Source organism: Lacerta agilis, chromosome 2 (assembly GCF_009819535.1).
Source record: "Lacerta agilis isolate rLacAgi1 chromosome 2, rLacAgi1.pri, whole genome shotgun sequence".
Lineage (NCBI taxonomy): Eukaryota > Metazoa > Chordata > Lepidosauria > Squamata > Lacertidae > Lacerta > Lacerta agilis.
The window spans coordinates 807,378-833,547 of record NC_046313.1 but is presented as its reverse complement, the minus strand read 5'-3'; the positions used below and the strand labels follow the sequence as shown (position 1 = coordinate 833,547).

The 26,170-nt window shown below is 46.1% G+C and overlaps 4 protein-coding genes across 5 annotated transcripts in view; 2 read left to right on the top strand and 2 right to left on the bottom strand.

Annotated features, from left to right (window-relative positions):
• Window positions 1-3,846, bottom strand: part of PIN1 (peptidylprolyl cis/trans isomerase, NIMA-interacting 1) — a 40,592-nt gene extending 36,746 nt beyond the window's left edge. Inside the window, exon 1 of the mRNA XM_033136595.1 lies at window positions 3,713-3,846. Coding sequence (XP_032992486.1) covers window positions 3,713-3,770 — 58 coding nt within the window. The 5' untranslated portion in view covers window positions 3,771-3,846. The remainder of the gene's footprint in view (window positions 1-3,712) is intronic.
• An 852-nt stretch (window positions 3,847-4,698) lies between these two features.
• On the bottom strand, window positions 4,699-11,215 carry UBL5 (ubiquitin like 5). 2 transcript variants are annotated; one of them, XM_033136582.1, is made up of 5 exons: window positions 11,115-11,215; window positions 10,298-10,426; window positions 7,462-7,545; window positions 5,667-5,704; window positions 4,699-4,964 (listed from the first exon to the last, which is right to left on the bottom strand). In XM_033136582.1, the coding sequence occupies exons 2-5, from the start codon at window positions 10,351-10,353 to the stop codon at window positions 4,921-4,923; spliced, it is 222 nt and encodes a 73-aa protein (XP_032992473.1). In that variant the 5' UTR covers window positions 10,354-10,426; window positions 11,115-11,215; the 3' UTR covers window positions 4,699-4,920. The 2 variants fall into 2 exon arrangements, with proteins under 2 accessions (XP_032992473.1, XP_032992464.1); XM_033136573.1 differs by lacking the exon at window positions 11,115-11,215 and adding an exon at window positions 10,802-10,897.
• A 39-nt stretch (window positions 11,216-11,254) lies between these two features.
• Window positions 11,255-14,336, top strand: FBXL12 (F-box and leucine rich repeat protein 12). Its single transcript, XM_033136565.1, has 3 exons — window positions 11,255-11,380; window positions 12,352-12,424; window positions 13,189-14,336. Exons 1-3 carry the CDS (start codon window positions 11,289-11,291, stop codon window positions 14,005-14,007), a joined length of 984 nt encoding a protein of 327 aa, XP_032992456.1. The 5' UTR covers window positions 11,255-11,288; the 3' UTR covers window positions 14,008-14,336.
• Window positions 14,337-16,861: 2,525 nt separating this feature from the next.
• Window positions 16,862-23,775, top strand: LOC117039440 (hepatic lectin-like). The gene is made up of 6 exons (XM_033136555.1): window positions 16,862-16,977; window positions 19,237-19,335; window positions 20,178-20,252; window positions 22,044-22,195; window positions 22,570-22,682; window positions 23,287-23,775. Exons 1-6 carry the CDS (start codon window positions 16,935-16,937, stop codon window positions 23,450-23,452), a joined length of 648 nt encoding a protein of 215 aa, XP_032992446.1. The 5' UTR covers window positions 16,862-16,934; the 3' UTR covers window positions 23,453-23,775.
• Window positions 23,776-26,170: the final 2,395 nt, after the last annotated feature.

Genomic DNA, 26,170 nt, shown 5'->3' with positions numbered 1-26,170 from the left:
CTTTTACAAAAACACCAGTGAAGAAACCCTTAGTAGTCATTGAGTAAAAGGGCAAGTGCCCTTACAGAACAAAAACTGGTAAAACAATGGGAAACAGAGGACAGGAACACGCCAATATTCACAATGGAAGGAAATAAGCAGTGAGGATCTGTATTGGAATGGATGCTTCTTGGAGGATCTGTATGACACAGAAGCAGAGGTGAGCAAACTTTGCCAAGTTTGCAGACAGACTATTTAGGATGGCAAAGGCTTGAGCAAAACGGAGAGATCCTTTTGGAAGTCTTTACAAATTGGTGAATGGCAAGAAAATGGCAAATGAGGTTTAATGTCATTTTAAAATGAAACAAACTGGAGCAATAGTAACAACAAAGCCCATTTTCATACATACAGCAATGTGACTATCCAGGAAAGATGTCGTGGTATCATGGTACAATACACGGTTAAAGAACAATCAACACTATGGGCAGCAGCAGTGGGAAAAGGGTGACTTTCATGTTGGAATTAGGAAAGGAAGTGAACATAGAAAGCTGGCATCAAACCCTTAGAATTCATAGAAGGAATACTGTCAATGGCTACTAGCAATGATAGCTGTTTTACCTCCATTTTCAGAGGCAGTGTACCTCGGAATACCAGTTGTGGGAAATCAGGCTCTAGTTGCAGGCTTCTCATATGCACCTAGTTGGCCACTGAACGAGTAAGATGTTGGACTAGGTGGGCCTTTGGACTCGTCTAACGGGGGCTCTTCTTATGTCCCCTCATATACCCCAATAGTGAGGACATAGAATCATAGAGGAAGAGACCACAAGGGCCATCCAGTCCAACCCCCTGCCAAGCAGGAAACACCATCAAAGCATTCCTGACAGATGGCTGTCAAACCTCTGCTTAAAGACCTCCAAAGAAGGAGACTCCACCACACTCCTTGGTAGCAAATTCCACTGCCGAACAGCTCTCACTGTCAGGAAGTTCTTCCTAATGTTTAGGTGGAATCTTCTTTCTTGTAGTTTGAATCCATTGCCCCGTGTCCGCTTCTCTGGAGCAGCAGAAAACAACCTTTCACCCTCCTCTATATGACATCCTTTTATATATTTGAACATGGCTATCATATCACCCCTTAACCTTCTCTTCTCCAGGCTAAACATACCCAGCTCCCTAAGCCGTTCCTCATAAGGCATCGTTTCCAGGCCTTTGACCATTTTGGTTGCCCTCTTCTGGACACGTTCCAGCTTGTCAGTATCCTTCTTGAACTGTGGTGCCCAGAACTGGACACAGTATTCCAGGTGAGGTCTGACCAGAGCAGAATATAGTGGTACTATTACCTCCCTTGATCTAGACGCTATACTCCTATTGATGCAGCCCAGAATTGCATTGGCTTTTTTAGCTGCTGCATCACACTGTTGACTCATGTCAAGTTTGTGGTCTACCAAGACTCCTAGATCCTTTTCACATCTACTGCTCTCAAGCCACCCATCCTGTATTTGTGCCTTTCATTTTTTTTGCCCAAGTGTAGTACTTTGCATTTCTCCCTGTTAAAATTCATCTTGTTTGCTCTGGCCCAGTTCTCTAATCTGTTAAGGTCATTTTGAAGTGTGATCCTGTCCTCTGGGGTATTAGCCACCCGTCCTAATTTGGTGTCATCTGCAAACTTGATCAGGATGCCCTCAAGCCCATCCTCCAAGTCATTGATGAAGATGTTGAATAAGACTGGGCCCAAGACAGAACCCTGTGGCACCCCACTAGTCACATCTCTCCAGGATGAAAAGGAGCCATTGATGAGCACCCTTTGGGTTCGGTCAGTCAGCCAGTTACAAATCCACTGAATGGTAGCATTGTGTAGCCCACATTTTACCAGCTTCTTTACAAGAATATCATGGGGCACCTTGTCAAAGGCCTTGCTGAAATCAAGATAGGCTATATCCACAGCATTCACATGTTTTGGTATACCACATTTCCACAAACCCGGTGCCCTCCAGATACTTTGGACTTCAACTCCAATCAGCCCCAGCCAGCACATGTCCTCACTATTGGCTGGAGCTTATAAAATTTGTCACTCAGCACACCTGTAGGGCATCAGATTGGGAGAATGCTGCAATATATTCACCTAATGAAGTTCTAATCCCCCACATCTCAAATAAATATATTGTAGAGTTGGAAAAGGTGTAGGAAAGACACTGAAGTGATTGGACTACTTTCTCTATATGTAAAGGCTACACCCGAATGTTAATGTATTTTATATATTTGGTGTTAGCCTCCCTGAGCCCGGTCTCTGTCGGGGAGGGAAAGGTGTAAATTTTATTATTATTATTATACCTTTAAAAACAAATTACTGGGTGATAATAAGGCTAATATAAAGAAAACGTAAAAAGATATTGTGTTTCTCATAATAACAGAACATACTTAAATACAACCCAGATGCCCACACCCACCGGGGGTGGGTGGGTGGGTGGGTGAGGCAGCATTATTCAGATCCACTGCAATCTGGGTTCAGGCCTGGCTATAGAACTGAGTCAGCCTAGGTCCCCCTCATGGTCACCTTTGCAGAGAGCGATACAGGGGGAGTGTGATCTTGCTCCTGCTTCCTGATCTCTCATGGCATTTGATACCATTGACCATGGTACTCTCCTGGACTGGCTCTAGGGAATGGGAACTGGGGGCAATGTATTACCCATTTTTGTGGAGTGGGGAAAGAGAAGAAAAATAATTGGGGGAAAATGTGGGAGCAGGGAGGAAGAAACCACCATACTTTTCCATGGGGCTGTGTTGTTATTATTATCATTATTATTATCATTATCAGAAAAGCGTAAGTGGGCCCTCAGGATATTTTTTGGTGGATGGAAATGGGGCAGAGGGAGAAATAAATGGGGGGGGGGGAATAGGAGTAGGAAGGGAGAAGCCATGTTGCAATATCTGAAGAGCTGTCATGTGGAACATGGAGCAAGCTTGTTTTCTCCTGCTCTGGAGGGTAGGACTTGAACCCATGGCTTCAAGTTACAAGAAAGGAGATTCCAACAAAACATCAAAAAAAGTTAAGAGCTGTTTCACTTCAGGATGGAGGGTGGTGGACTCTCCTTCCTTGGAGATTTTTAGTCAGAGGTTGGATGGCCATATGTCATGGATGCTTCAGATGAGATTCCTGCATTGCGGGGGGGGGGTGGACTAGAACAAGATGACCCTGGGGGGTCCCTTCCAACTCTACGATTCTATGAAAAGCAATGAGAAACCACGATTGTTCTCAATGGGGCAGCTCAGTCTGCAGAGCACGAGACCTTTAATGCCGGGGTTATTGGTTCAAGCCCCACGTTGGGGGTTGGACTAGATGACCCTGGGGGTGAATTCCAACTCTACACTTCTATGGTTCTACGACTGCGTCGCTGTTGCTATTCTTATTCTTGGCATCATTGAATCCTGTGTCCCACCAGCTCCTCCCCCACCCCGCAATCCCCAGCGGCCTCGTTATCCCTGCCACCGCCACCGCCCCCCAAAAAAGAGACCGCTCCCCGCAGCCCCTCTCCCGTCTCCCCTCTGAGGTGCCCCTCCGTGACGCGAAAGGGCCTCCGAGGCGGACCAGCCCCGACCCCGAAAGGGAGCCTCTCCGCCATCCTTCTCCCCGGCTCTCTCTCTCTCTCGACCCCCCCCCCCACGAGGCCGGGCCCATCTACCCCTCATGCCGGGCCCTCGCCCTCCGCCCGCCCCTTTCCCTCTTCCGCGGCGGTACCGGAGCTGCGGCTCATGCGCTTCTCCCAGCCCGCGGGAAGCTTCTCCTCCTCCGCCATCTTGCCTCGCCTCACAGAGCACAAGCGCAGAGCCGGCCACGCCCACCTTCGCCTAGCAACGGCGGCGGCGCAGGCGCCGAATGCGCACGTGCTCTCGCCCTCTCGGCCGCGGAACTCCCCGCCCGCTATTGGACGCGGCGAGTTGGGAGGGAGGAAAGCCCCGCCCACCAGAGAAAGAGGTGCCCAATCCGCCCGCGGCCGAAGTCCCGTCGGGATGGTGGCCTAGAGCATGTTTTGAGACTACAATTCCCATCATTCCTGACCACTGGTTCTGCTAGCTAGGGATCATGGGAGTTGTAGGCCAAAAACATCTGTAGGGCCAATGTTGAGGAAGCCTGGCCTAGAGCAGTGTTTTTCAACCTTTTTTGGGCAAAGGCACACTTGTTTCATGAAAAAAATCACGAGGCACACCACCATTAGAAAATGTTAAAAAAATTAACTCTGTGCCTATATTGACTATATATAAAGTAATTTTTCAATTTTTCCCACGGCACACCAGGCAACATCTCGCGGCACACTAGTGTGCCACGGAACAGTGGTTGAAAAACACTGGCCTAGAGAACAAAAAGGTGGAGAATATTTGGTTGCTTTTGCAATGTGCCCGCTGCCTGCACGCCCACTCTCTATTCACCCACCATCCACTATCCCGATTCCCAGGTTAATTTCTAAATAACTCATGAGACTCTGTGCCTGGATAGTCCAGACTCACTCAGGGTTGCAGGTTCAAGCCCCACATTGGACAAAAAGATTCCTGCATTGCAGAGGGTGGACTAGATGTTCCTATGGGACCCTTCCAACTCTACAGGTTTATGGCCCTATGATTCTTTCCACTCAGGCCTGCCCACCCACCCACTACGTATTATAGATATCTTTTTCACATATACGACACTCAAGGTATTTTAAAGATACACTGCAGACAGAGTCAGGCCACACATATTGGGTCACATTTATTATAAAGATTTTTTAAAAAACAAAACAATAAAAGACAGCCTGAATACAAGTTTCCTGGTATTCATTCCTGGTATATTGTGCTCAGGAATACAATACTCTTAACTAAACCTCATGCAACCAAACAATCAAGAGTTTGTCAAATGAGAAATGAAGAATGAAAGAAACAGACATAGAAAAGGCAGCATCTGCCTCAATGAAACTACTGATAATATAGTTCTAGGTTCATGCCATCGTGAATTTCATCTGGAAGTGAGGAGTTAAGGGGAAATTCCACTGGAAAGTATTTCTGTATTTTTTAAAATTGGGCTTGATGTATATGATGGGAAAAATCTACCACAATGCCAGAATAATGATACTTTTGAAATTTATCAAAGGTGCTGAAATTCATACTTAATTTATGAATTATCCAAGCACATATACACCCCAACAGATTCGCTCTAAATGCTGCCCAACTGCACAGAGTAGTCATTATCGTTTTAAAACATATGGTATTGTTTTTAATTGTTTTATTGTTGTCTTTACTGTGAAATCAATATTTTATGGAAAGCTTTCATAAGTAGAAACCAATCTACACATCTTGAAAAGTTGTTCATTTGTTCATTACGCACTTGGATACGTATGAAAATAATTAAGCACAATGGTTCCTGAGATCATCTAGCAAGTTTCTGTCTATGTGCATGGTGGGAAAGTGATTATTATTTAATAGATGTAAAGTAGTAGAGAAGTAATTTACATACATTTATTTATGTACATTATTTATTATTGTTATTATTTATACCCAACCCAAATGGAGTAAAAAAGAAATAAATTAACTATGACGGAAATCTGCTCAGTTCAAGCTGAAGAGTATCACCCCCTTCTTTCCTTTCCCTGCCCCCACCCCCTCTGGACCCACCTGGCCAGCCTGTTATTTTACCACAAATAACCAAGATTGTTTAAGGATACAGTCTGCCAATGAAACATGGTCCTTGAAAATTGTATACCTAAAACATTAACAAGAAAGGCAGTTAGTCAACCGTAATTTGTTAAACAGCTGAATAAAATATGGCAATTATGACATTGTTAAAATTATCAACAACTAACATGATGGATAATATATATATACTGTACATGACAGAGCCAATAGGCTTTTCTATGGAGCTGTCCTTAAAGTTGGCATAGAAACTTCAACTGGTACAGATATAGCTGCCCATTTGAAACAAGAGTAAGATTCTGCAATCAGGTTATGCCCATTTTAAGAGATCTGTTTCTTACTGCAACTCAGGCCTTGAAAGTCCTAAATGGAACGGGTCCTTAACAATGTTACGGAAATTACAGGGGGGGTCACCTAAGCAAAGTCTCCTCTTGAGTAAACTCATTGGGGTACAGAGTGCTGCCCTTAAGGGAACCCATCTCTCTGCCATGATCCAGTAGGCGAGAGACCATGTACACAGGGAAATGCCTCATCAGGTAATCTCTGGGTGCTTCAGGAAGCCACTGGGCTAATATCCCTCAACCGGAATCCCATTGTTCTCTCCCAGATAAATGCTCAAGATATCCTTGCCAATACTTAACACCCATTCACATTTGCCCAGGGCTATCTCCCTGATATTGCTCTGTTTTCCCCATATCTTGTTTTTCCTATATGTTAATCATGTATTGCCCTCCCCTTTCGTGATGTAGTGATGATATTTTAGTGATGTAGTAATGATGTTTCCAAACTGTATTCTGGGATATGATAGGAGTTTTTAAAAGTTCCTGTAATGCTGCTCTGGGTGTGCAGTTTTACTGTAACCTATTGCGCAATAAACCCTGTTTTGTCCTTTGCTCCAGTGGCTGGACTTCTTTTATTTAACTCCGCAGAAACCAGTGGGCTTATCCCCAAGGGCCAGGTGCCTGGGCAGTTCCACACCTGGGATATTCCGTTACAACAACAACAACAACAACAACAACAACAACAATTATGTATACCCCGCCCATCTGGCTGGGTTTCCCCAGCCTCTTTCTATATGAGGCACACCCACCCTAGACATCAAAAACTATCCATCAGGCCCACTCCACATTGCAACTAGGGAGTTTAGCCTATCATCAATGAAGAGTAAGGCCTTTTCAGCGGCCTACCCCTAAGCTGTGAGTTTCTCTCTTCCTCCCGAGTATGGCTGGCACATTCTTTCTATTCCTCTCAGAGGGGAAGAAAGACTTATTTATTTTGTCATGGCTTTTCTGTTTGATTTTTACTTGGCAATTTTGGAACTTTGTGCCACTATTATATTTTCCTTGTTTTGGTATTGCTCATTATAGTTTAAAATTAATTGCTTTTAATTGATATAGTCATACCTCTGGATACGAACGCTGCGTGTTGCGTTCATCACAGGTTACGAACGCACCGAACCCGGAAGTACCGGAACGGGTTACTTCCGGGTTCGATGGTTCACGCATGCGCAGAAGCGCCAAATCACATTGCGCACATCCATTCGCAACCAGAGGTATGGCTGTATTATCAATTGCTGTCTTTGATGATGATGATAATTGCTTTGAAGAACCACTATGGTTGAAAGGAACTATACAAATACTGTAAGTGGTTTAAGAAGATCAATACTAAGCAGTACAACATGCACCCAGGTCTGTAGTCATGTGTGGAGACCTGGAGATCTGGGCTTCTTGTACTGAAAGCATGCACTGTGCTATTGCATTGTTAGTGCTAAGAACAAGCTGAGGGAGCTGCCTGAGGGGCCCTAATGCTTTACTCATTTCTACTCACCATTTCTTCAACACGATCTTGTCCCACCGCGTGCCAGTCTGCGCAGCAATGAGCTTCTTCAAGTCCCTAATGGTGTCATCAGAGCTGAGCGGTGGTACGAGTTAAGGAAAGGATGTCTTAAATCAAAAGCACTAAGTAGACTATGTGTTCATTATGTACCATCTACCAGTCCCAAGCAATTTAGTACCTGGATACCCAACACAATTGGGGTTGTGCACACATGTATATCACACACAGTGGCCTCGAGTTATACTTGCCAATACATGGGAGAAGAAACCTATTTGGATGTTACAAGCTCAGGGTGGATACCACTTAAACAAAGGGTGACTAACCTCTGACCCTTCAGATGTTTTTGGACTCCAGCTCCCATCAGCCCCAGGCAGAATTGCCAATACATAGAGAGGAGGAAGATTTGAGTCCAGCACCGCCTGGAGGGCCACAGCTTTCCACTCCTGAGTTAGACATGCACCATCCAAACATACACAAGAACCCTTTCCTCATCTCCAACCATAAGATGTGTGCCACCATTTACGAAAAGGCATGCTTGTGCTGCTTCAGTCACCCAAAAGTTTCCTGCACCCATAAACCACCCATTCCCTTAGACCAGACATCCCCAAACTCGGCCCTCCAGATGTTTTGGGACTACAACTTCCATCATCCCTAGCTAACAGGACCAGTGGTCAGGGATGGTGGGAATTGTAGTCCCAAAACATCTGGAGGGTCAAGTTTGGGGTGCCCGCCTTAGACCTGAAACCTTCTCCCTAAACAGTGCCAGTTCTCCCTTTCTCTTTACTCCCGAGCTCTTTTGTGAGATCTTAAATACTCAATCCCAACTGAGCTGAAGTCTGAGTACTTATAGCTGCACTTTTTCACATCCATTTTCACATACCCATTGCCTCTCCTGTTGGCTACCCTACTCTGGTTTCCCCAGCCAATCTAAACTGTTTTCTGGGGTGTAGCTGATTATGCATGCTGACAGCTTCTAGGAGCCACAGGCAAGAGCTGAGTGCAGTGTGGGGACCAAAGGTGAATAAACTACCCCAGAAGGAGCACAACGTGTTCCCCAACCAAAGGTACTACCCCTCCCATAAACCCTGCATGCACAGTAAGAGATATCTTATTATATCTTCTTGCTAGCTACACAATTCTGCAGCCAAAGATGGAGAAGCTCTATAGTCAGCAAAAACAAGACCTGGAGCTGACTGTGGCTATAGCAGGGGAGAGAAGGCAAGCAAAATACGAGGGAGATAGTGAAAGATACAGGAAAGAAAAAATAGAAAGAATAGAGGAAAAAATAGAATGGGAAAAACCAGAGATCTATTCAAGAAATTGTTTATTAAATACCAATTGAGTACAACATTTGATTCAGAATATTTTTTTTTCATTTTTTCCTCCTCTAAAAACTAAGTGCATCGCATGGTCCAGTGCGTCTCATGGAGTGAAAAATATGGTAGATGTCTCGTACACCCCAGGCAGTGTGGTTGCTGACCTTGAGCCAGACATCCTGGAGAGTGAAGTCAAATGGGCCTTAGAAAGCATTGCTAATAACAAGGCCAGTGGAAGTGATGACATTCCAGCGGAACTATTTAAAATTTTAAAAGATGATGCTGTTAAGGTGCTACACTCAATATGCCAGCAAGTTTGGAAAACTCAGCAGTGGCCAGAGGAATGGAGAAGATCAGTGTACATCCCAATCCCAAAGAAGGGCAGTGCCAAAGAATGCTCCAACTACAGCACAAGTGATTGGTTCAAAATTGGGAGAAGTGATTGGTTCAAAATTGGGAAAGGAGAATGACAAGGCTCTATATTGTCTCCCTGCTTATTTACCTTTTATGCAGAATTCATCAAGTCGAAATTAAGATTGCCGGAAGAAATATCAACAACCTCAGATATGCACATATGCAGATAACACGACTTTGATGGCAGAAAGTGAGGAGGAATTAAAGAACCTCTTAATGAGGGTGAAAGAGGAGAGTGCAAAATATGGTCTGAAGCTCAACATCAAAAAAACTAAAATCATGCCCACTGGTCCCATCACCTCCTGGCAAATAGAAGGGGAAGAAATGGAGGCAGTGAGAGATTTTACTTTCTTGGGCTCCATGATCACTGCAGATGGTGACAGCAGTCACAAAATTAAAAGACACCTGCTTCTTGGGAGAAAAGCAATGACAAACCTAGACAGCATAAAAAAAAAAACCCCAGAGACATCACCTTGCTGACAAAGGTCCGTATAGTTAAAGCTATGGTTTTCCCAGTAGTAATGTATGGAAGTAAGAGCTGGACCATAAAGAAGGCTGATCGCCGAAGAATTGATGCTTTTGAATTAAGGTGCTGGAGGAGACTCTTGAGAGGCCCATGGACTGCAAAAAGATCAAACTTATCCATCCTTAAAGAAATCAGCCCTGAGTGCTCACTGGAAGGGCAGATCCTGAAGTTGAGGCTCCAGTATTTTGGCCACCTCATGAGAAGAGAAGACTCCCTAGAAAAGACCCTGATTTGGGAAAGATGGAGGGTACAAGGAGAAGGGGGTGACAGTGTCATAGAAGCTACTAACATGAGTTTGACTAAACTGCGGGCAGCAGTGTAAGATAGTAGTGCCTGGCATGCTCTGGTCCATGGGGTCACGACGAGTCGGACATGACTAAACAACCAAAGAACAGCTACACAATAAAAAAATGGAACCTCCATTCAACCATGCTCACGTCCCAAGTGATCACTACCTTGCCTCCTCTTTTTTCATACACCAGAGCCTCAAATAAAACACAATAGCTGCACGTAGGGCAGGAAGATGCCATTCAGCCTCCTGCAGAAGCTACTTCTTTTGAGCTTTGGATACTTGCACTTCACTCTCACTTTCTTGCCCAGCCGATCGTTGCAAACCACTTCAATCATCCCGATCTGGTACCAGAACAACCCCAAGAAACTGCTGAGCAAGGAGACCTTTGGCCTCCTGCCTTCTGAGACTCTGTTGGGAAGAAAAGACAGGATGATTCATTTGTTTAAAAGTGTATGTCTTATGCCACTTGGTCCTAAAACAGGTGGGGTATACAGTTTTTAAAATCAGAACTGAGACAAAATGGGGGGATGCTTTCTCAACTGACAGGGAATACTGATTAAAGAAAATTAAGAAAGAGAAGTGTTACCAGTACAACTTCTCCTGCCAGAACATTAACATCATGGGAAATGTTATCTTTATTCACAACTCTCAAAGGCACATAACTGCATAATAAAACCACAGAGAACGTAATAAAAACAAGTACCCTAACCGAAACGAAATAATAACCCACCAGCCACAAGCACATTTAAAGCGACATAGCAAACAGCTCGAAATGAACCGCACCGGAAGCATACAAAATAAAGGCTCGTTTTTCAGGACATTGGCGTTTGCATGCATGTCCACCGGAGAAAGGAGGCCTGTGCCCCTCGACGCAAGAAACTCATGTGTGCAGACCAAGCTGTTGTTTTTAAGCAGCCATTCGGGACACGTGAGCAACTCGGAGGCCCCGGAAGACCCGCGTCTCTGGAGGCGGCACTGGCGGCGCCGAGCTCCCACCTGCCCCGGGCAGCAGCGCCAGAGGCCTGGGGTGGGGGAAAGGGGAGGCCCGCTCCGTCTCCGGCCCCGGAAGATCCCCGCTGGCCGCCCCCAAACCTACCTGAATTCAGCGGACTCTTGACAGCCGGAGACCAGGCGGAAACGGAAGCGACGCGGATACAAATACACGCACGCACCGGAAGAGGAAACACGAGAGCTACTTCCGGCGGACTGTATCTGAGAGGAAGCGGAAGTGAGGCCGGACCAGCCTACGGAAGGAACCAACGGCGTCGGAATGGAGCAGCAAGGGCTCTGCGCCCTCCCGGACTCGCTCCTGCTCCGGATTCTGGAGTGCCTGCCGCCGCGCGACCGGCTGGGCGGGGCCCGGTGGGTGATTCCGTTCCTTCCTCCGGCTTCATAGTTTCCTCTCTCCCCCCCCCCACAACTTCCACAGAGTGGTTCGCTCCATCCTGCGGCTGTCGCTCTCCCTCCTCTCTCAGCCACTTCCTCTGCCAGGGCGGGGCTGCAATGCCCAGGCTCGCCTGCGGGGGCGTTGTGGTTGGAATGGTGGAAGGGGCGGGGCCGCGAGGGTCATCTAGTCCAATGCCCTGCAAGTCAGGAATCGAACCCACGACCCAGAGATTAAGTCTCGTGCTCTGCCCAGTGAGCTCTTCATATTATACCATCAGTATCGAATGTGAAATTACAGGGGGCGGTTATTCATGTCTTTATTCCCCACCCCCACCCCCATTTTTATTTTAAAAGTTTATATACTTCATATTTTGCAAAATAATCTCAAAATGGCTAACGTTTCCAAAAACCACACAACGTTAAGATCAATCCCATTTCTGGCCCCAGCCATAGCCAAAATATCAGTGCAAAAAATATCTCTAAACTAAATTACTTTTATTAACTTCAGTTTAATGCACACTCTTTACCTTTTGCCTGCTCAGCTCCAAGCCTCCTCCTCTCCCTTCTTCAGCCTCTCTCCCTTATCACACAGCTGTCCTCTTCTCAAGGCCGGAATTTCTCGGATATAGCTGGCAATCAGAAACAGGTGGGAACAGCATTGGGGTGGAAATCATTGAAACATCTGGGAAGATAGGGATATACTGTATGGCAACTCCACAATGTCAGCAGTGTTGTTTTTGGTGATTTCCCTTAAAATTAATTCAAAAACTTACAATTTGTTCAATTGTTCGAGATTTGGGCAAAACTTAAAAAAAAAAAAAAGCCCAACAACTTTTCTGTCCAAATTTTCACTTTTTGAACTAGGTATGGCAGGATGCCAGATGATCGAACTGGCTGCTTCATCTCAGGCCCATGACAATGACTCAGCTAATCTCGTCTTTCTGCAGGGTCTGCAGACGATGGCGTCGCTTGGTGCGGGACAAATTGCTGTGGAGATACTTGGACCTAACTCCTTACAAGGTAAAAATGCCTGCCCTCCGTCTGAAGACTAGTTGCTGGGTAGTTGTGGCAACAGGCATGGATAGGTAGGCGCATAGGAAGCTGCCCTACACCGAGTCAGAGAAGAGGCCCATCCAGCCAAGTACTGTGTACACTGATAGTCTGCAGCTTTCCAGGGTTTCCGCCTGGAGATGCCAGGAATGGAAACTGGGACCTTCTGCAGGCAAAGCAAGTGTTCTGCCACTGAGCTATCACCCTTCCCCCATGTGAGGAGCAGGCTATGCCAGATCACCAGAGTCCGTGCGAAAACGCTAGAGGATGGCTTTAGCCAGATATCCAGTATCCTGGAGCAAAAAGATCCAACAGACAACAGGCATGAGACATTCTGGCAACCTGTATAAATTATGCAAATTAAAGTAATGTGCTTATTGTACAAAATTCTGTATATTTAATACCCTATTTTGTACAATTTATTTTAGGTTTATTAGTCGGGAGGATGAGGGCAGGCTCTGTCCTTAGTCACTGGAATCTTAGGCTATAATCCTAAAATTTCTAAGACGTCAGCCTCATTGAGCACAGTGAGATTTGCTTGCCCTTTATGCTCCCCCAAGGTGTGAGTCCCACAGAGTTGCATGAGCCTGTCTCCAGCTAAATGAGGACAGGCTTGCAGCCTTGCATTAGTTGGTCTGGCAGTGATTTGGCAGTTGTAGTGCTCTCTTCTTCGTGTGCCCATGTGACTTGCATGGCTTTTGATATGCATGCAAACTTCACTTCCCTGTACTTAGATGTCCTCCAAGGCCCTATGGCACTTGCTGCGGAACAATCTTCGAGGCAGCCTGCGGACGCTGAAGGCACGGGGATCCCTCCACTCCGTTCGCAAGCAGGAAGTTTTTACCCCAGCACTAATGCAGGCCTTGGGCAGGCAATGCCCCAATCTCCACCACCTGTGCCTGACAGAGACAGACCTTCGCTCACTCTCCTATGATTTCATCCCTTCCTCTGTCACAAGCCTGGAACTGAGCTCCTGTGAGATCCCTTCTCTGTGGTTCAAAGTGTCTGAAGCCTCGAAGACCTGCCCTGCCTATCCACAGATTCAGCACCTTGTAATCCAGAATGTCCCTGCCTTCTCCAACCAGCACCTGCTGAACATCTCCATCCAGGGCAATCTCAAGACTCTGGTCCTGTCTGAGGCGTACCGGATAACTGTTGCAGGTTTCCAGGCAGCAGCACCACACCTGGGAGGCCTACAGCACCTCACCCTGCGTCGCTGTAGCATTGGCAATTTACTCACACATGTCATTGCGTACCACATGAGGCACCTGCAAAGTTTGGACCTCGGGGACAACCCTTCTCTGGAGAACAGAGGTCTTTCTTGTTTAAGCAGCTTGCTAGACTTGGGGGAGCTCTGCCTGGAGTCCTGCTGCAAGCTTTCCCCAGAAGCCATTGTGGCCGTTTGCCAGAAATTGCCCCGCCTCAGAAATCTTGATATAAGGGGGTTAGAGTTCCAAGACCAGGTGATCCACAAAATCCAGGCAGATTTGCCAGGCTGTGTTGTGTCAAGTGCTGTCTCCCTTGGAGATTCCAGTGTGGTGTCTACCCCGTGAGCCTGTGCGCATTGTGAAGAAGCTCTGGGGAGCGAGAGGCAATGAAACCATCACATGCATAGTCTTGATCTCATTTAAGTTGATGGCAACCCAGAGAGAAATGGCAAGTCGCTGCACATTCATTGACAACATGACTTTCAAAGTGTGGCTGCATGTGCTCTGGAACTTCGTCACAGCAGAAAAGCTGAGGGTTGTATCCAGTGCTAATTCTACTCAGAGTAGATCCAACTGGCAAGATGATCGCACCTCTAAAAGGAAACATGCCTAAACTTCAAGAGTGTTATCATATCAGTTTATTTACCTAAAAAAAATAAACATCTGTTGCATAGCATACTATACTGAACTGAAGTTCATTGGCTTTACAGTTGATCATCTGCCTTTCCAATGTAAGTCCCACTCAGAGCAAAGCGTAGCAGACTTGAGTCCATTCATTGCAGTGGGCCTGCTTTTAGTAAAATGTAGTCCAACTTGCTTTCTGCCTTATACAGCAAGAAAGTTCACAAGAAAGATCTCATGTTGTTTTAGGGAAAAGTCGGTGGTTATCCACTCAGAAGATGCCCTCACTTACTGGTTAGGGCAGTAACCTGGTATTCATAAGGCATAATACACATCATGATAAATGTTGGTTTCCCATTATGAGAATAAGCCTCTCATGGTTTCCTCTCCTATAGTGTGAATGAGGCGACTGAAAGCATTTGCTTCCATTTTTTATTAACTGCAGTTTAGGGTTACATCCACACCTCTGCTTAATCTTAACTATGGGTTGTTGGAACAAGCCAGCTTCACAACCCACGGTTTTACATTGGTTTGTATTAAACATGCCATTGTTGAGACTGAGTTCAGCCAACAACAAGCTGTGATTAATGAAAGATGGTAACAAAAGCTTCTAAATGTCTGGATGGAATAGATGGGGGAAACATTCAAGACTGAAAGAGGTTCTTAAAAACAATATTTTTACGCACAAGAAGAAAAATTAACAGAGGAGCAAGGAAGTGCTGTATCCAAGCACCCCCCTATTAGCTCAACTTCCAATAATTCCTCGAGACTATGCTCTTGTGTAACATGTGTTTTAACCTAATTTCCTTGCCATAGGTAAGATTTTACACTTCTGAAAAACCCTATGGGCACACATATCATCCAGGAAACAACTTCCTTAACTGTTCTCTGGGTTAGGAAACATTATAATATTGGCAAGTAGCCTAAACCAACAATAGCTATTGATTTAGACTGCTGTTGCTGTCTGCTAACTGCTGGAATGCCAAAAGAGAGATAGATTTAGGGTCCCTCTGATCTTAAAGTCTTAGCCACCTGCACTTAGTAAAGATAAAGGTAAAGGGACCCCTGACAATTAGGTCCAGTCGCAGATAACTCTGGGGTTGTGGCGCTCATCTCGCTTTACCGGCCAAGGGAGGCAGCATACAGCTTCTGGGTCATGTGGCCAACATGACTAAGCCGCTTCTGGTGAACCAGAGCAGCATACGGAAATGCCATTTACCTTCCCGTTGGAGCAGTACCTATTTATCTACTTGCACTTTGACGTGCTTTCGAACTGCTAGGTTGGCAGGAGCAGGGACTGAGCAACGGGAGCTCACCCCATCACAGGGATTCGAACCGCCGACCTTCTGATCAGCAAGTCCTAGGCTCTGTGGTTTAACCCATAGCGCCACCCACGTCCCTATTACTTATTACTCATTACTTATTGCTCATTATTCATGTACAAAATAAAGGAAATAAAGGCAAGAAAAGCATATTCTCCCCCAAGCTATTGAACATCAACCTAAGTTTGTTGGGAGAGGTGCAGGTGGTTCCCCCACAAAGAGCCTCGAGCTAAGGGGGTGCAAAATAATATTAATAATAATACCTACTGAGAAGATGCATAAGAAATAAAAAATATTTAGGGGGTGCCAAATTTTGTCCGTAGGGTGCCACATTACCAAAATACTCCTCTGTTTGCCCAGTTTGTGTTTACTTTTGAGGCACAGTGGAGTCTGTGCTGTATTTATGATATATGGTTTATTTACACATATATACAATCTGAGCCTATGCTGGAGAGGTTCACAACACCCCAAAAGGGCCTTGCATCCCCCGCAGCCACAGCCTTAGATTCAGACAGAAATCACTCATTGCTTTCTGTGTTGCTCTGACTCTAGCTCGCTGCTAGGTCAAATCACTGCTCCAAACTCTCCAAACTCTGACTTTATCTGTTGAGAGAGAGGGCCCCACCAATTTGCTATCTTGCCCATTTGCCCCTGAATCCCTCTTAATGGCTCATCACCCAGGCTGTCAACTCCCCAGAAAACTAGCCTGGCTGTTCCAAGAATTGGAAGTCTTGATTAAATTCTAGCACTTGCCAGATCCAGGGATTGGAGGGGTCTGGCACCCTGCTTAACACCCGAAAATCATTAGAGTACCTTTCCATGACTACTCCAGTTATAGTTTTGTTCCCAGACGCAATTCAAAGTACTGCTTTTATCATTCAAGTCTTCACAGCTTGAGCCCAAGAAAATGGTAGGATTGTGTACTCCCATACCAACCCATGCAGCTAGTAAAATCACCTTCAGACGTCTGCCTTAGGGTGATCCCATTTCCCGAAATTACATAGCTGAGAACAGGGAACAAGGCCCTCTTTTTCCAATGACCTGGCTTCTGCTAATCTGGTACAACTGCAAAATTCTGCTACAGATTCATCAAAAGACGAGTTGCCCATGAACCTTGCTGTATTTGTGTGCAATGGGCATGCTTTCAAGGGGGAGGTATATTCTGGAAAGAGGTAGTCTGAGGGTAGGAGAACAGGGGTCTCTCCTAAATTAATCATTAACCATCTATGCAGAGCAACCCCAGTAAAATGACAAACATCCCTGTTTTCAAAAGTGTTTCAAAACAACACCAAAGGCAAACAACACCTTTCCCTCACACAGCTTCCTAAGATGGATGAAGAAAAGTATGCAGATAACTTTCGAACTTCTAAAGGTAAAGAAGATCTCCCTGTTTCCCTTGTTTGGCATTTGCCAAAGGTTTTGCAGCTTCCCCCCCCCCCCGAAGGATCCTCTCTCTCTCTCTTCCTGCCGGCCAATCAATGAGATCCATCAGCTCTTAGGAAGGATTCTCTCCAGGTGACTAAATCCACTTGAAGTGCGGCAAGTCTAGGGAAAGTGGTGGAGCCCACAATCTATGGAACATTCTCCCAAGTTATGCTTGTTTGGAGCCTTGTTCAGCCCCAAGCAAAGCTCTTTGCATTTAACCTGTTTTTAAAGTCACCTTTAACCTGGAATGCTGCTGAGTTTGTGCTGCTTTTTCCGGTGCTTTTAATGTTTCTTGAATTTTGTATTTTGAACTGAATACTACTATATTGATTTGCTATTTTCTTTTTTCATTTGAATTGTGGGTGGCAGTCAGTTGCCTTAATACACTTAAGTGGACCCTTGAAGTTAGGCTTGCTAATTATTCCTTGCCCTAAAGAATACATTCATTTTGGCAGCCCCAGTGAGAGTGTGTGGAAATCCTCACCCCAGACTGAAGAGCCAAGGAGCAGGCGCTGAAACCGCAAGGCAGCCCCGTGCAGATTTGCACGTCTGGGTGAAGTGGTCGCCTTAGGGCCGCTGCTTTGGCAGGCAGCCTCATTGAACACAAAAGAACTTCATTCCGTCCCCATTCACTGGGCTGCGACTTCTGTGCCACACGCAGAACATATTTGCTTGCTCCTTTTTTTGCCCATCAAAATTAGTGACTAACCATTTGTGGTTAATGAAGCAAATCTTTTTGATGGCCTAAAAAGGTTGAATGTCACATTTCTAAATCATTAACAACAAATGCTTAGTCTCTCTATTTACCCTCTCAATAAAATAAATTAGAAGAGGCGACCTCGGCCCAAATGAGGCTGGGGGGGCATATCTCCAGATGCACAGAGGGAGGGGTGGATTAATCTACTTCCAGGCTCTGTCAATTTCGCATTCATAAGTCCCTTCTATCCAGCTTCCACTTTCATCTTTTTTAAAATCCATACAAAAAATTGGTTGGGTGACCTTGGGCCAATGACTGCCTCTCAGAAAAAAACCTGCCTCACAGGGTTGTTGTGGGGATGGAATAAGGAGGAGGGGAACCATGTATGTCACCTTAAGCTGGTTGGGAGAAAAAGTTGGGGTATAAATACAATGTGTCAATCAATCAAATAAGAATTGTATTTAGATACTTTGTCACAGGACACTATTTAAATACACATATCTCAATGTACACATTTCAAAACTTATTTTGAGCTAAAAAATCATTATTGCGCATATATATTCTGTTAACTGTTATCACAAAATTCAGAATAGGGCAGAATTATGTTCTGATTAGGAATAGTGGAGAAATTATGTTCAGTTCACACAAATTTTTGTGAGGACTTTTTAAAAAATTGCACACTGATGCAGTGTGAAATGTGGAAAATTGAATTTAAGAATTGAAAAATGAGAAATCAAGCTTAGTGGATTTATCCATTTATGGTTTGGATCCAGGTATTTGTCCCAAATAGGGACCCAGGTGGCGCTGTGGGTTAAACCACAGAGTCGAGGGCTTGCCGATCAGAAGGTCGGCGGTTTGAATCCCCGCGATGGGGTGTGCTCCCATAGCTCGGCCCCTGCTCCTGCCTACCTAGCAGTTCGAAAGCACATCAAAAGTGCAAGTAGATAAATAGGTACCGCTCCGGCGGGAAGGTAAACGGTGTTTCTGTGCGCTGCTCTGGTTTGCCAGAAGCGGCTTAGTCATGCTGGCCACATGACCCGGAAGCTGTACACTGGCTCCCTCGGCCAGTAAAGCGAGATGAGTGCCGCAACCCCAGAGTCGGACACGACTGGACCTAATGGTCTGGGGTACCTTTACCTTTACCTTATTTGTCCCATAGGAGCAGATTAGGTTGGTTAGCTTTAACATGCAGACCGAACAAAATTCTCCTCCATCTCTGTATGCATTTAAAAGTGATTAGAAGCTCCTATGAAGGGAAAATGCACCAGCCATAATCCTTTCTTGAAGGCCAATAAGGAAACCTTTAGAGAATCCAGCCCCCCCCCCCCCAGCCAAAAAGGGCTGAGTGAACAGTCTCGTTTGGCTAAGTGCTTCATTCCATAAATTAGCTGCAAAAGATAAGATGCAAACGAGACGACAGGGAGTGTGACAAATGGAGAGGTCTGCTTTTTACCAAAGAGACGTCTGCAGGGGGTCAAGTTCCCATCATCTCATTTTCCTCTTATGAAGGGAGAAATCTTATTCAGAGGCCATTTCTCCTGATCTATGCACTGCTGGGTGTCTCCTACCTGCTGATTGTCATTGGCTTTGTGGTGGCCCTCTCCAAAGGTACGTTTTCTGCTTTACTGCCTACAGCATGTCATCTGTAAATCAGAGAACTGGACACCTCAACCTGCCATCTCAGCCAGCAGAGAAATCTTGCAAGATCTCTCTGGCGCTTCTGCTGGTGCCTCTGCTCTGCTGGGATGGGTGGGCAGCGCACCTGTGGGGAGACCACCTCTTTGGCTTCCCAGGTGAGGGTGGTGGAGTGGCACAGGGGTGGAGTGGCAGGGGTGTGCTGCCCCTGCCTGCAGGATTTCCTGTTGGCCACAACCAGCATGGCCGGAGATGGCGGGAGGTGACTTATCCATACCATAAATTTCAAGTACATTTCTTTCCCCCAAAGAATCCTGGGAACTGTTGTTTGTTAACGGTGCTGGGAATTGTAGCTCTGTGAGAGGTGAGCTTCAGTTTCCAGGATTCTCTGCAGGAAGCCGCATGATTTGACTTCACATCCTGTGGATGCCTCTCCACTCAGGCCAGAGGAGGAGAAACGGTATCCCTGGAACCCCACTCTGCCCTGCAACGCCTTTCTCACAATGGGCTCCAGATTTGGGGCCTCTTCAGAATAAGGAGGGAGGTGGTGTGATGGGTGAGGGGGAAAGTCCCCTTCCCTCCTCTTCGGCCACCAGAGGTGGATCCAAAGACATTCTGTGACTACAAGGTTGATTCTGCCCTTTGCCTGTTATACAAAAAAAGCTGCCAAAAGTTTCAAAGGTTAAAAAAACACCAGTAACCAGGATGACCTTTTCATGGGGGCTTGGCATTCCTACTTTTACGTAATTGGAAATGGGTTGCAGGATGAAGGAAGATTCTGACATATATTTTTTTCTCCCTCTTTATCACGCCAGTTGCATTAGCATCCTCAGAAATCAGCAAGCTCCACACAGCCCTTGCGAAGGATCCCTACGGACATGATTTTCACTGTAAGTTTCTGTTGCTACAAAGACCTCAGTCTCCAAGCATTGAGAGACTTCAGGGGTGTCAGCGTTTACCCCGGGTTCAGTTTCCCTGAAATGAAGGTCACAGGAGAGACTGGCATAAGATGGAAAGACTCACAGCATTAACAGATCTTGCTCCCCCATTAGGCTTCCAGACCTCCCCCCCCCCCCCCGCCTCTGGGTCAAGGGAGCTGACCAAGAGAACAGCTCCATCACAGATCAGAGGAAGACAGGGAAACACACCAGCCTCTCTATCAAAGCTCTTCCCTTCCTCTGGGGTGTGCCCGGTTGTCCACCACCAGGATCTAGGATCCGAATCCTCTTCTGGGATTTCCGGGGGAGATCTTGGGCGGGTGATTCCACCGCTCCTCCTCATCTAGCCAGTCCCTGACATCTCGCCACACACAAAGCAATAGCTTTGGTTCAGCACAGAGAGGAAGATGAGACTAGCCTCTGGCAAATTGTTCTTCTACCCCCTAGGGATGACGTGGCATCCAGACGGGCAAGGGAGGAAGGCCTGCCTTTGTTAGCTAGTGTTCTTGACCCTTAACAAGCTTGGCCATTAACAAAGAAAATGGTTCCTTCTGCTACAGAATCTCATCTTACAGATGGAAAACCACAGGCTTAGAGGGGACCCAAAAACACCATCCAAACCAACCCCCAAGCTTATAATACTATATTCCCCTTTGCAGGGAGGGACTGCCTTCCCAGCCTCCACCCACATTCTGCTCCAAGTCCTTTTAGGTGATTCCACAAGTCAAGCTCAAAGTAAGAGAGTTGTTTATAAAAACTACCGGTAACCATTTCTGCTTTTTATAAATGAACTGATTTCAGCCTCTCCTTGTGAAGTGGTCGTAATCAGCCAGACAGTACTTCTGACCTAGGCATCCTGTGACTTATTTACTTAATGACTTAAAATTAAAAAGTGTTTGGTTTTGTTTTAGATTAGTGCTACATGTCCATACCTGGAGTCACATTAGTCATGTAATTACATTGCAGAATGAATTGTGCAAATTAAAATGTAGAGATGGGAAGCCATGTGGAGAGGAGGACACAGTGTTGGACTTGAACCTGAGAAAGCAGGACTGAAGCACGGAGCCCCAAACTGCCTCTCAGCCTGACCTACCTCACAGGATTGTTGTGAGGATCAAACAGGGGAGTGGGGAACAACCTATGCTACCTTGAGCTCCTTGGAAGAAAGGCGGGATAGAAATGTAATAATAAATAAGTCAGTTTAAAAGGGAGAGATGTGTTTCATTTAGGCTGCCTATGCACCACCTTCAATCGATAACACATTGAACGCAGCACATTCAAAGTACAGTGGTACCTCTGGTTACGTACTTAATTCATTCCAGAGGTTCGTTCTGAACCTGAAACTGTTCTTAACCTGAAGCACCACTTTAGCTAATGGGGCCTCCTGCTGCCACTGCACCGCCAGAGCACGATTTCTGTTCTTATCCTGAAGCAAAGTTCTTAACCTGAAGCGTTATTTCTGGGTTAGTGGAGTCTGTAACCTGAAGCGTATGTAACCCGAGGTACCACTGTACATGGCTTGCCCCCTCCCCAAGAATCCTGGGGGCTGTAGTTTGTTACGGTTACTGGGAATTGCAGTTCAACGCTACATCTGCAGCATTGAACACACAACGCTGGGTCACTAGAGCAGTCCCTTCACCCAGTCGTTGTTCTTCTCTGGTACTTTTTAGACCCTGCTAAATTGACAAGCTAGGCTAGTGCCAAGTTCTCTCTCTCTCTCTCTCGTCTTTTTCCTTTGCTCAGTGTTCCCGTGTGGTGCTGACACCAGACAATGGGAATATTTCAGTGGGAAATGCTACTACTTCTCCCTGAAGACTGTGTCCTGGCACATGGCCAAAGCGCAGTGTGAACAGCAGCACTCTCAGCTGGTCATCGTTAACAATTTGGCCAAACAGGTAACAAGAAGTGAAATATATTTTCCTTGACCACTTGCTTGCCTAAGGTCGGCAAAGTGCCCTTGCCCATTGATTGCAGCAGAGCAACTCTTCTTCTCTACAAAGTAGGCAGCCCCAGAATCTTCATCTTCATGCAAACACAGAAGCATTGGTTGTAACAAGAGAACATCGACACAAGCACTTCCACCTACACAATGGAATTCCTGTCCCTGTGCCCCCCACCCCCCAAGTCTGCTCTGGACGTTGGAGAACCCCAGGGAAAAATTGGCAGGGAGGGTGAGGAAAAGGAGAGGAAGATGGAAGTCCTTGTGCTAATGGGATGCCTTTGTTTGACACAGCCCCATATTTCTGTACTTTGGATTTGCCTCTTGCAGAATTTCATACAGACACGGACCAGGAATGAGCGCTATTGGATTGGACTCCATGACCAACACAAAGAAGGCGAGTGGAAATGGCTGGACGGCAGCAATTACAGAACAGGCTTCAAGTAAGCACTGGGGTAACCTCTGTAACCTCAAGTAACCTCTGGGGTCATAAGAACAGAAGAAGAGCCTTAAGGGACTAGGCCAAAGGCCCACCTAGTCCTGCACCCCCCACTCCCGAGGCCGACCAGAGGTTGACCGGAAGGCCACTGCTCCCTCATTGTTGTTCCTCAATGACTGGAGGTCACAAGGGGTGACAGTGTTACTGCCAGGTTTCCGTATGGGAAGCCACTCGGTCACACCAGTCCTATGTTTGGAAGGCTGCAACCCTATGGAACAATAATATAATAACCCAATAATATTATTAAAATATAATAATATATTATAGGATGCAATCCTATGCTCATTTGACCTATGAATAAGCCCCAACAGACGCAGTGTGAAGCTCATCACTGAGTAGACGTGTACAGGGAATATATCTTTTTAACTGTAAAAGTAATTTTAATTTAGGGAGGAAAATATTAATCTGTTAGAGGTTAGGGAAACAGCGGCATGGAATTCCTAGTGGGTGAACATAAATAGGTTTAGTGAATTTTTGGTGATGGTGATTATGATGATGATGCTCAGAGTGAGAGAGAGAGAGAGAGAGACATCTCGCTTCCATCACAGGAACTGGAAGCAAGGAGAACCCAACAGTTATCAAAACCAGGATGAGGACTGTGGCCAACTCTGGATCAATGGGGAATGGAATGACTACACCTGCAGTTCTGAATCTTTCTATGTCTGTGAGAAAGCCTTACCAGTGAAGCCGACATCTGCATCCAAGAGGACCTGAACACCTGCCTTGATCTTCACGCCTAATATGAGCGACTTCAAACCCTAACCTGGTGACAGCTCCCAAAAAAGCAATGTACCATTATCAGGAAAACATTATCATCATTATTATTTTTAAAATATCAAACAAACTTTCAAGATTTCATTTTAAAACCCAATTATTTGGGGGAAATGGCAGATTTACTGCTGACATAGAAATTCTTAAGCAATTGTTTCTTCCAAACTGTGGGAAATAATTCTGTCCTTTCTTACATCTTACAGGGTTCCTGAGATGGTGTAAGAAAAGTACTTTCAACGCTATAAAGTATTATATAAATGCTGCTACTACATGTGTTGTTTTGTTATTTTAGTGACTGGCCCTTTTGAAAACACCCACATGAAATTTCACATAAAATATATCCCCCAACATTTACATATATTTACACAGCAGGTATGTGTCGCGAGCCTAGTGAAATCAGAGACACAGAGAGCTTCTTTCAGTTCTTTTATTTAAATCAACACCCCTCCTCCTCATCTGACTGGTCCTCTCATACCTAAGTCATTAAAAAAAACAAACCAACTAACAGTCTTGGACTCTGTGCATGGCTTAGCCCTAGCCTTGAGCTCTAGGCGTGCTGTACCACCAGCTGGGGAACTGGTCTTCCATGTTCCTGACACTAAGCCCTGGGGTTGGTGGCCTGGAACATGCAGAACCCAAGGCTGATGGTCAGGAGCTCTCTGAGCATGAAGCAGGACTTTCAAAGGATGCCTGGCCCTTGAGCCCATAGGTAGGAATACATATCATCCAGGAAACTATGTCTCCCAACAGAGGAATCCTATGCTCATAGGACACTGGTTGGAAGGGAGAGATGCCACTGCTCTGCTGGCATAATGGCCAGAGGTCAGCCGTGGGAAACCTATGGCCCTGCGGATCTTCTGGACTCCAGCTGCCCTCTGCCCCATCAGCATGAGCAGAGAATCCAATGGTGCAAATGCTCTGGAAGGCCCGTGGATGCCCTCTTGCTAGTCAAGATAACTCTGGGATTAGTTGTTAGTTGCTGAAAGAATGAGCTTGCGTATGTTTATGCATTTGCTTTTATATATGCTAATTGGCTTGCTTTGATACTATGTTCAGCTCTGTGCCTGGGACCACTGGCGCCAACTAAAGGGGGCCCTGAGGGCCTGAGCACCCACAAAAAATTGTTTTGGGTGTTCAACACCCACACCGTGCAGGGCCTCTGATGCAACTTTCAGTGCCTTGCGAAGCACCTGAAATCTGAGGCTTCGTTGCGGGGCAAGCTCTTTGAGAAGCCCTGAGCTTTTGTAAGGGTAAAAAGAGGTCTTGCCAGGCCTATGCAAACCTTGAAACCTAAGAATTAAAATTCTTGGGGACTGAGTATCCGGCGGCGTTCCAAAGTGACTCTCCGGCTCAGATACCAAACTTGCTGGTTGTTTTTGAAGAGTCTGGAGGGAGCGGGATTGCAGTCGTGAGTGCAAGGATTCACTCTGCCCTACAAAAGCGCTGCCACTAGCTCCACAGGTGAAGTGGAGAAGCACCCCAAAATTTAAGGTTTATCCATGGGCGTACCCAGGGGGGGCAGCTGCCCCCAAAGCAAAATAAATAAATAAAAGGTTATCGGCAGCCTAAAAGGAAGAAAAAGCTCTCCTCCTGAAAAAAAGCTCAATGACTGGTCTTTCTCCCCCTCCCAAAATCTCAATAACAATTGAGCTCTTGCCCTCTTGCCGAGGCACAGTTGGCCAGTGTGTGTGTGTGTGTGTGTGTGTGTGTGTGTGTGTGTTGCGCCGGCTGTTTCCCCCTCCCTCATGCCGACAAAGAGCTGGCGTGCCTATCAGAGACCAGATCCTAGCCTGCACCCTGCTTGGTCAAATGGGGATGCAGGCTGAGACTTGGGCAGTGCCAGGGGGCGAATCGAGGGCTGACCATGGTCTTAGCCTGGGTTCTCATCCTTCCTCGTCTGCCTGCTTTTTTTTGTATCCACGCTACATCGTGCTGGCAAGAGAGGAACAGTTTCTGAATTTGCCGGGATTCATCATTGCAAGGGAGCTTGGGGAACTGAGTTCCCTTGCATGGTGAGTAGTTCCTTTGCAAGGACCGAGGATCCTGGGAAACTGAGTTTTTCAGCCATTTGGGGCTTTCTGTTTGGGGGGGGGGGAGGTTTTTCTGTTTTTTGAAGCTGTTTTTGTTTTTGAACCTGAACGACCATGGCTTGCCCCCCCCCCCCCAGTTTTGATCCTGGGTACGCCCCTGGGTTTATCCCTGGTATCTTGGAGGAGGAGAAAAAAGAAGAAGGAGGGGGAAAATGGCAATAAAAGGAGAACCGGGAGTGGTGAAAGGTACGACCTTAAGGGGAGCCTCCTGGGCGCTGCGAGGAATAATGGCACAGGATGCCGAGTTGTGAGAGAGAGAGACGGGAAGGAACTGCTGAGGAATGTGAAAAGGGGGGAAAGCTGAATATCGGATTGGGGGGGGGAGTATCAAATAAGCTGAACTGTTGTACTTGTTCTTGGGACTTAAAAACGTTTCATTTACCTGAGGGTTCGAGACTGTATCTATACTGTATCATTACATCGGAATACTTTGTACGCCGGTCTCCAATACATACACACTAGAGACTGCTACTTTGAACTGTTCTATGCTACTTTGAAGAGTATTTTCTCCACCTCATTTAGAGTTGCCTGCTAACCCCCACATGTAGGGATAAAGGAGAGCAGGACTTTC

Excerpts from the sequence above, each read along its gene's own strand:
- FBXL12 (XM_033136565.1), top strand. The coding sequence starts at position 11,289 with ATGGAGCAGCAAGGGCTCTGCGCCCTCCCGGACTCGCTCCTGCTCCGG. Across the intron at positions 11,381-12,351 it reads GACCGGCTGGGCGGGGCCCG|GGTCTGCAGACGATGGCGTC; the intron begins GTGGGTGATTCC and ends GTCTTTCTGCAG. Across the intron at positions 12,425-13,188 it reads TGGACCTAACTCCTTACAAG|ATGTCCTCCAAGGCCCTATG; the intron begins GTAAAAATGCCT and ends CCCTGTACTTAG.
- UBL5 (XM_033136582.1), bottom strand. The coding sequence starts at position 10,353 with ATGATTGAAGTGGTTTGCAACGATCGGCTGGGCAAGAAAGTGAGAGTG. Across the intron at positions 7,546-10,297 it reads AAAGTGAGAGTGAAGTGCAA|CTCTGATGACACCATTAGGG; the intron begins GTATCCAAAGCT and ends ACCACCGCTCAG. Across the intron at positions 5,705-7,461 it reads AAGATCGTGTTGAAGAAATG|GTATACAATTTTCAAGGACC; the intron begins GTGAGTAGAAAT and ends TTAATGTTTTAG.
- LOC117039440 (XM_033136555.1), top strand. The coding sequence starts at position 16,935 with ATGGATGAAGAAAAGTATGCAGATAACTTTCGAACTTCTAAAG. Across the intron at positions 19,336-20,177 it reads TGTGGTGGCCCTCTCCAAAG|TTGCATTAGCATCCTCAGAA; the intron begins GTACGTTTTCTG and ends TTATCACGCCAG. Across the intron at positions 20,253-22,043 it reads CTACGGACATGATTTTCACT|TGTTCCCGTGTGGTGCTGAC; the intron begins GTAAGTTTCTGT and ends TCCTTTGCTCAG.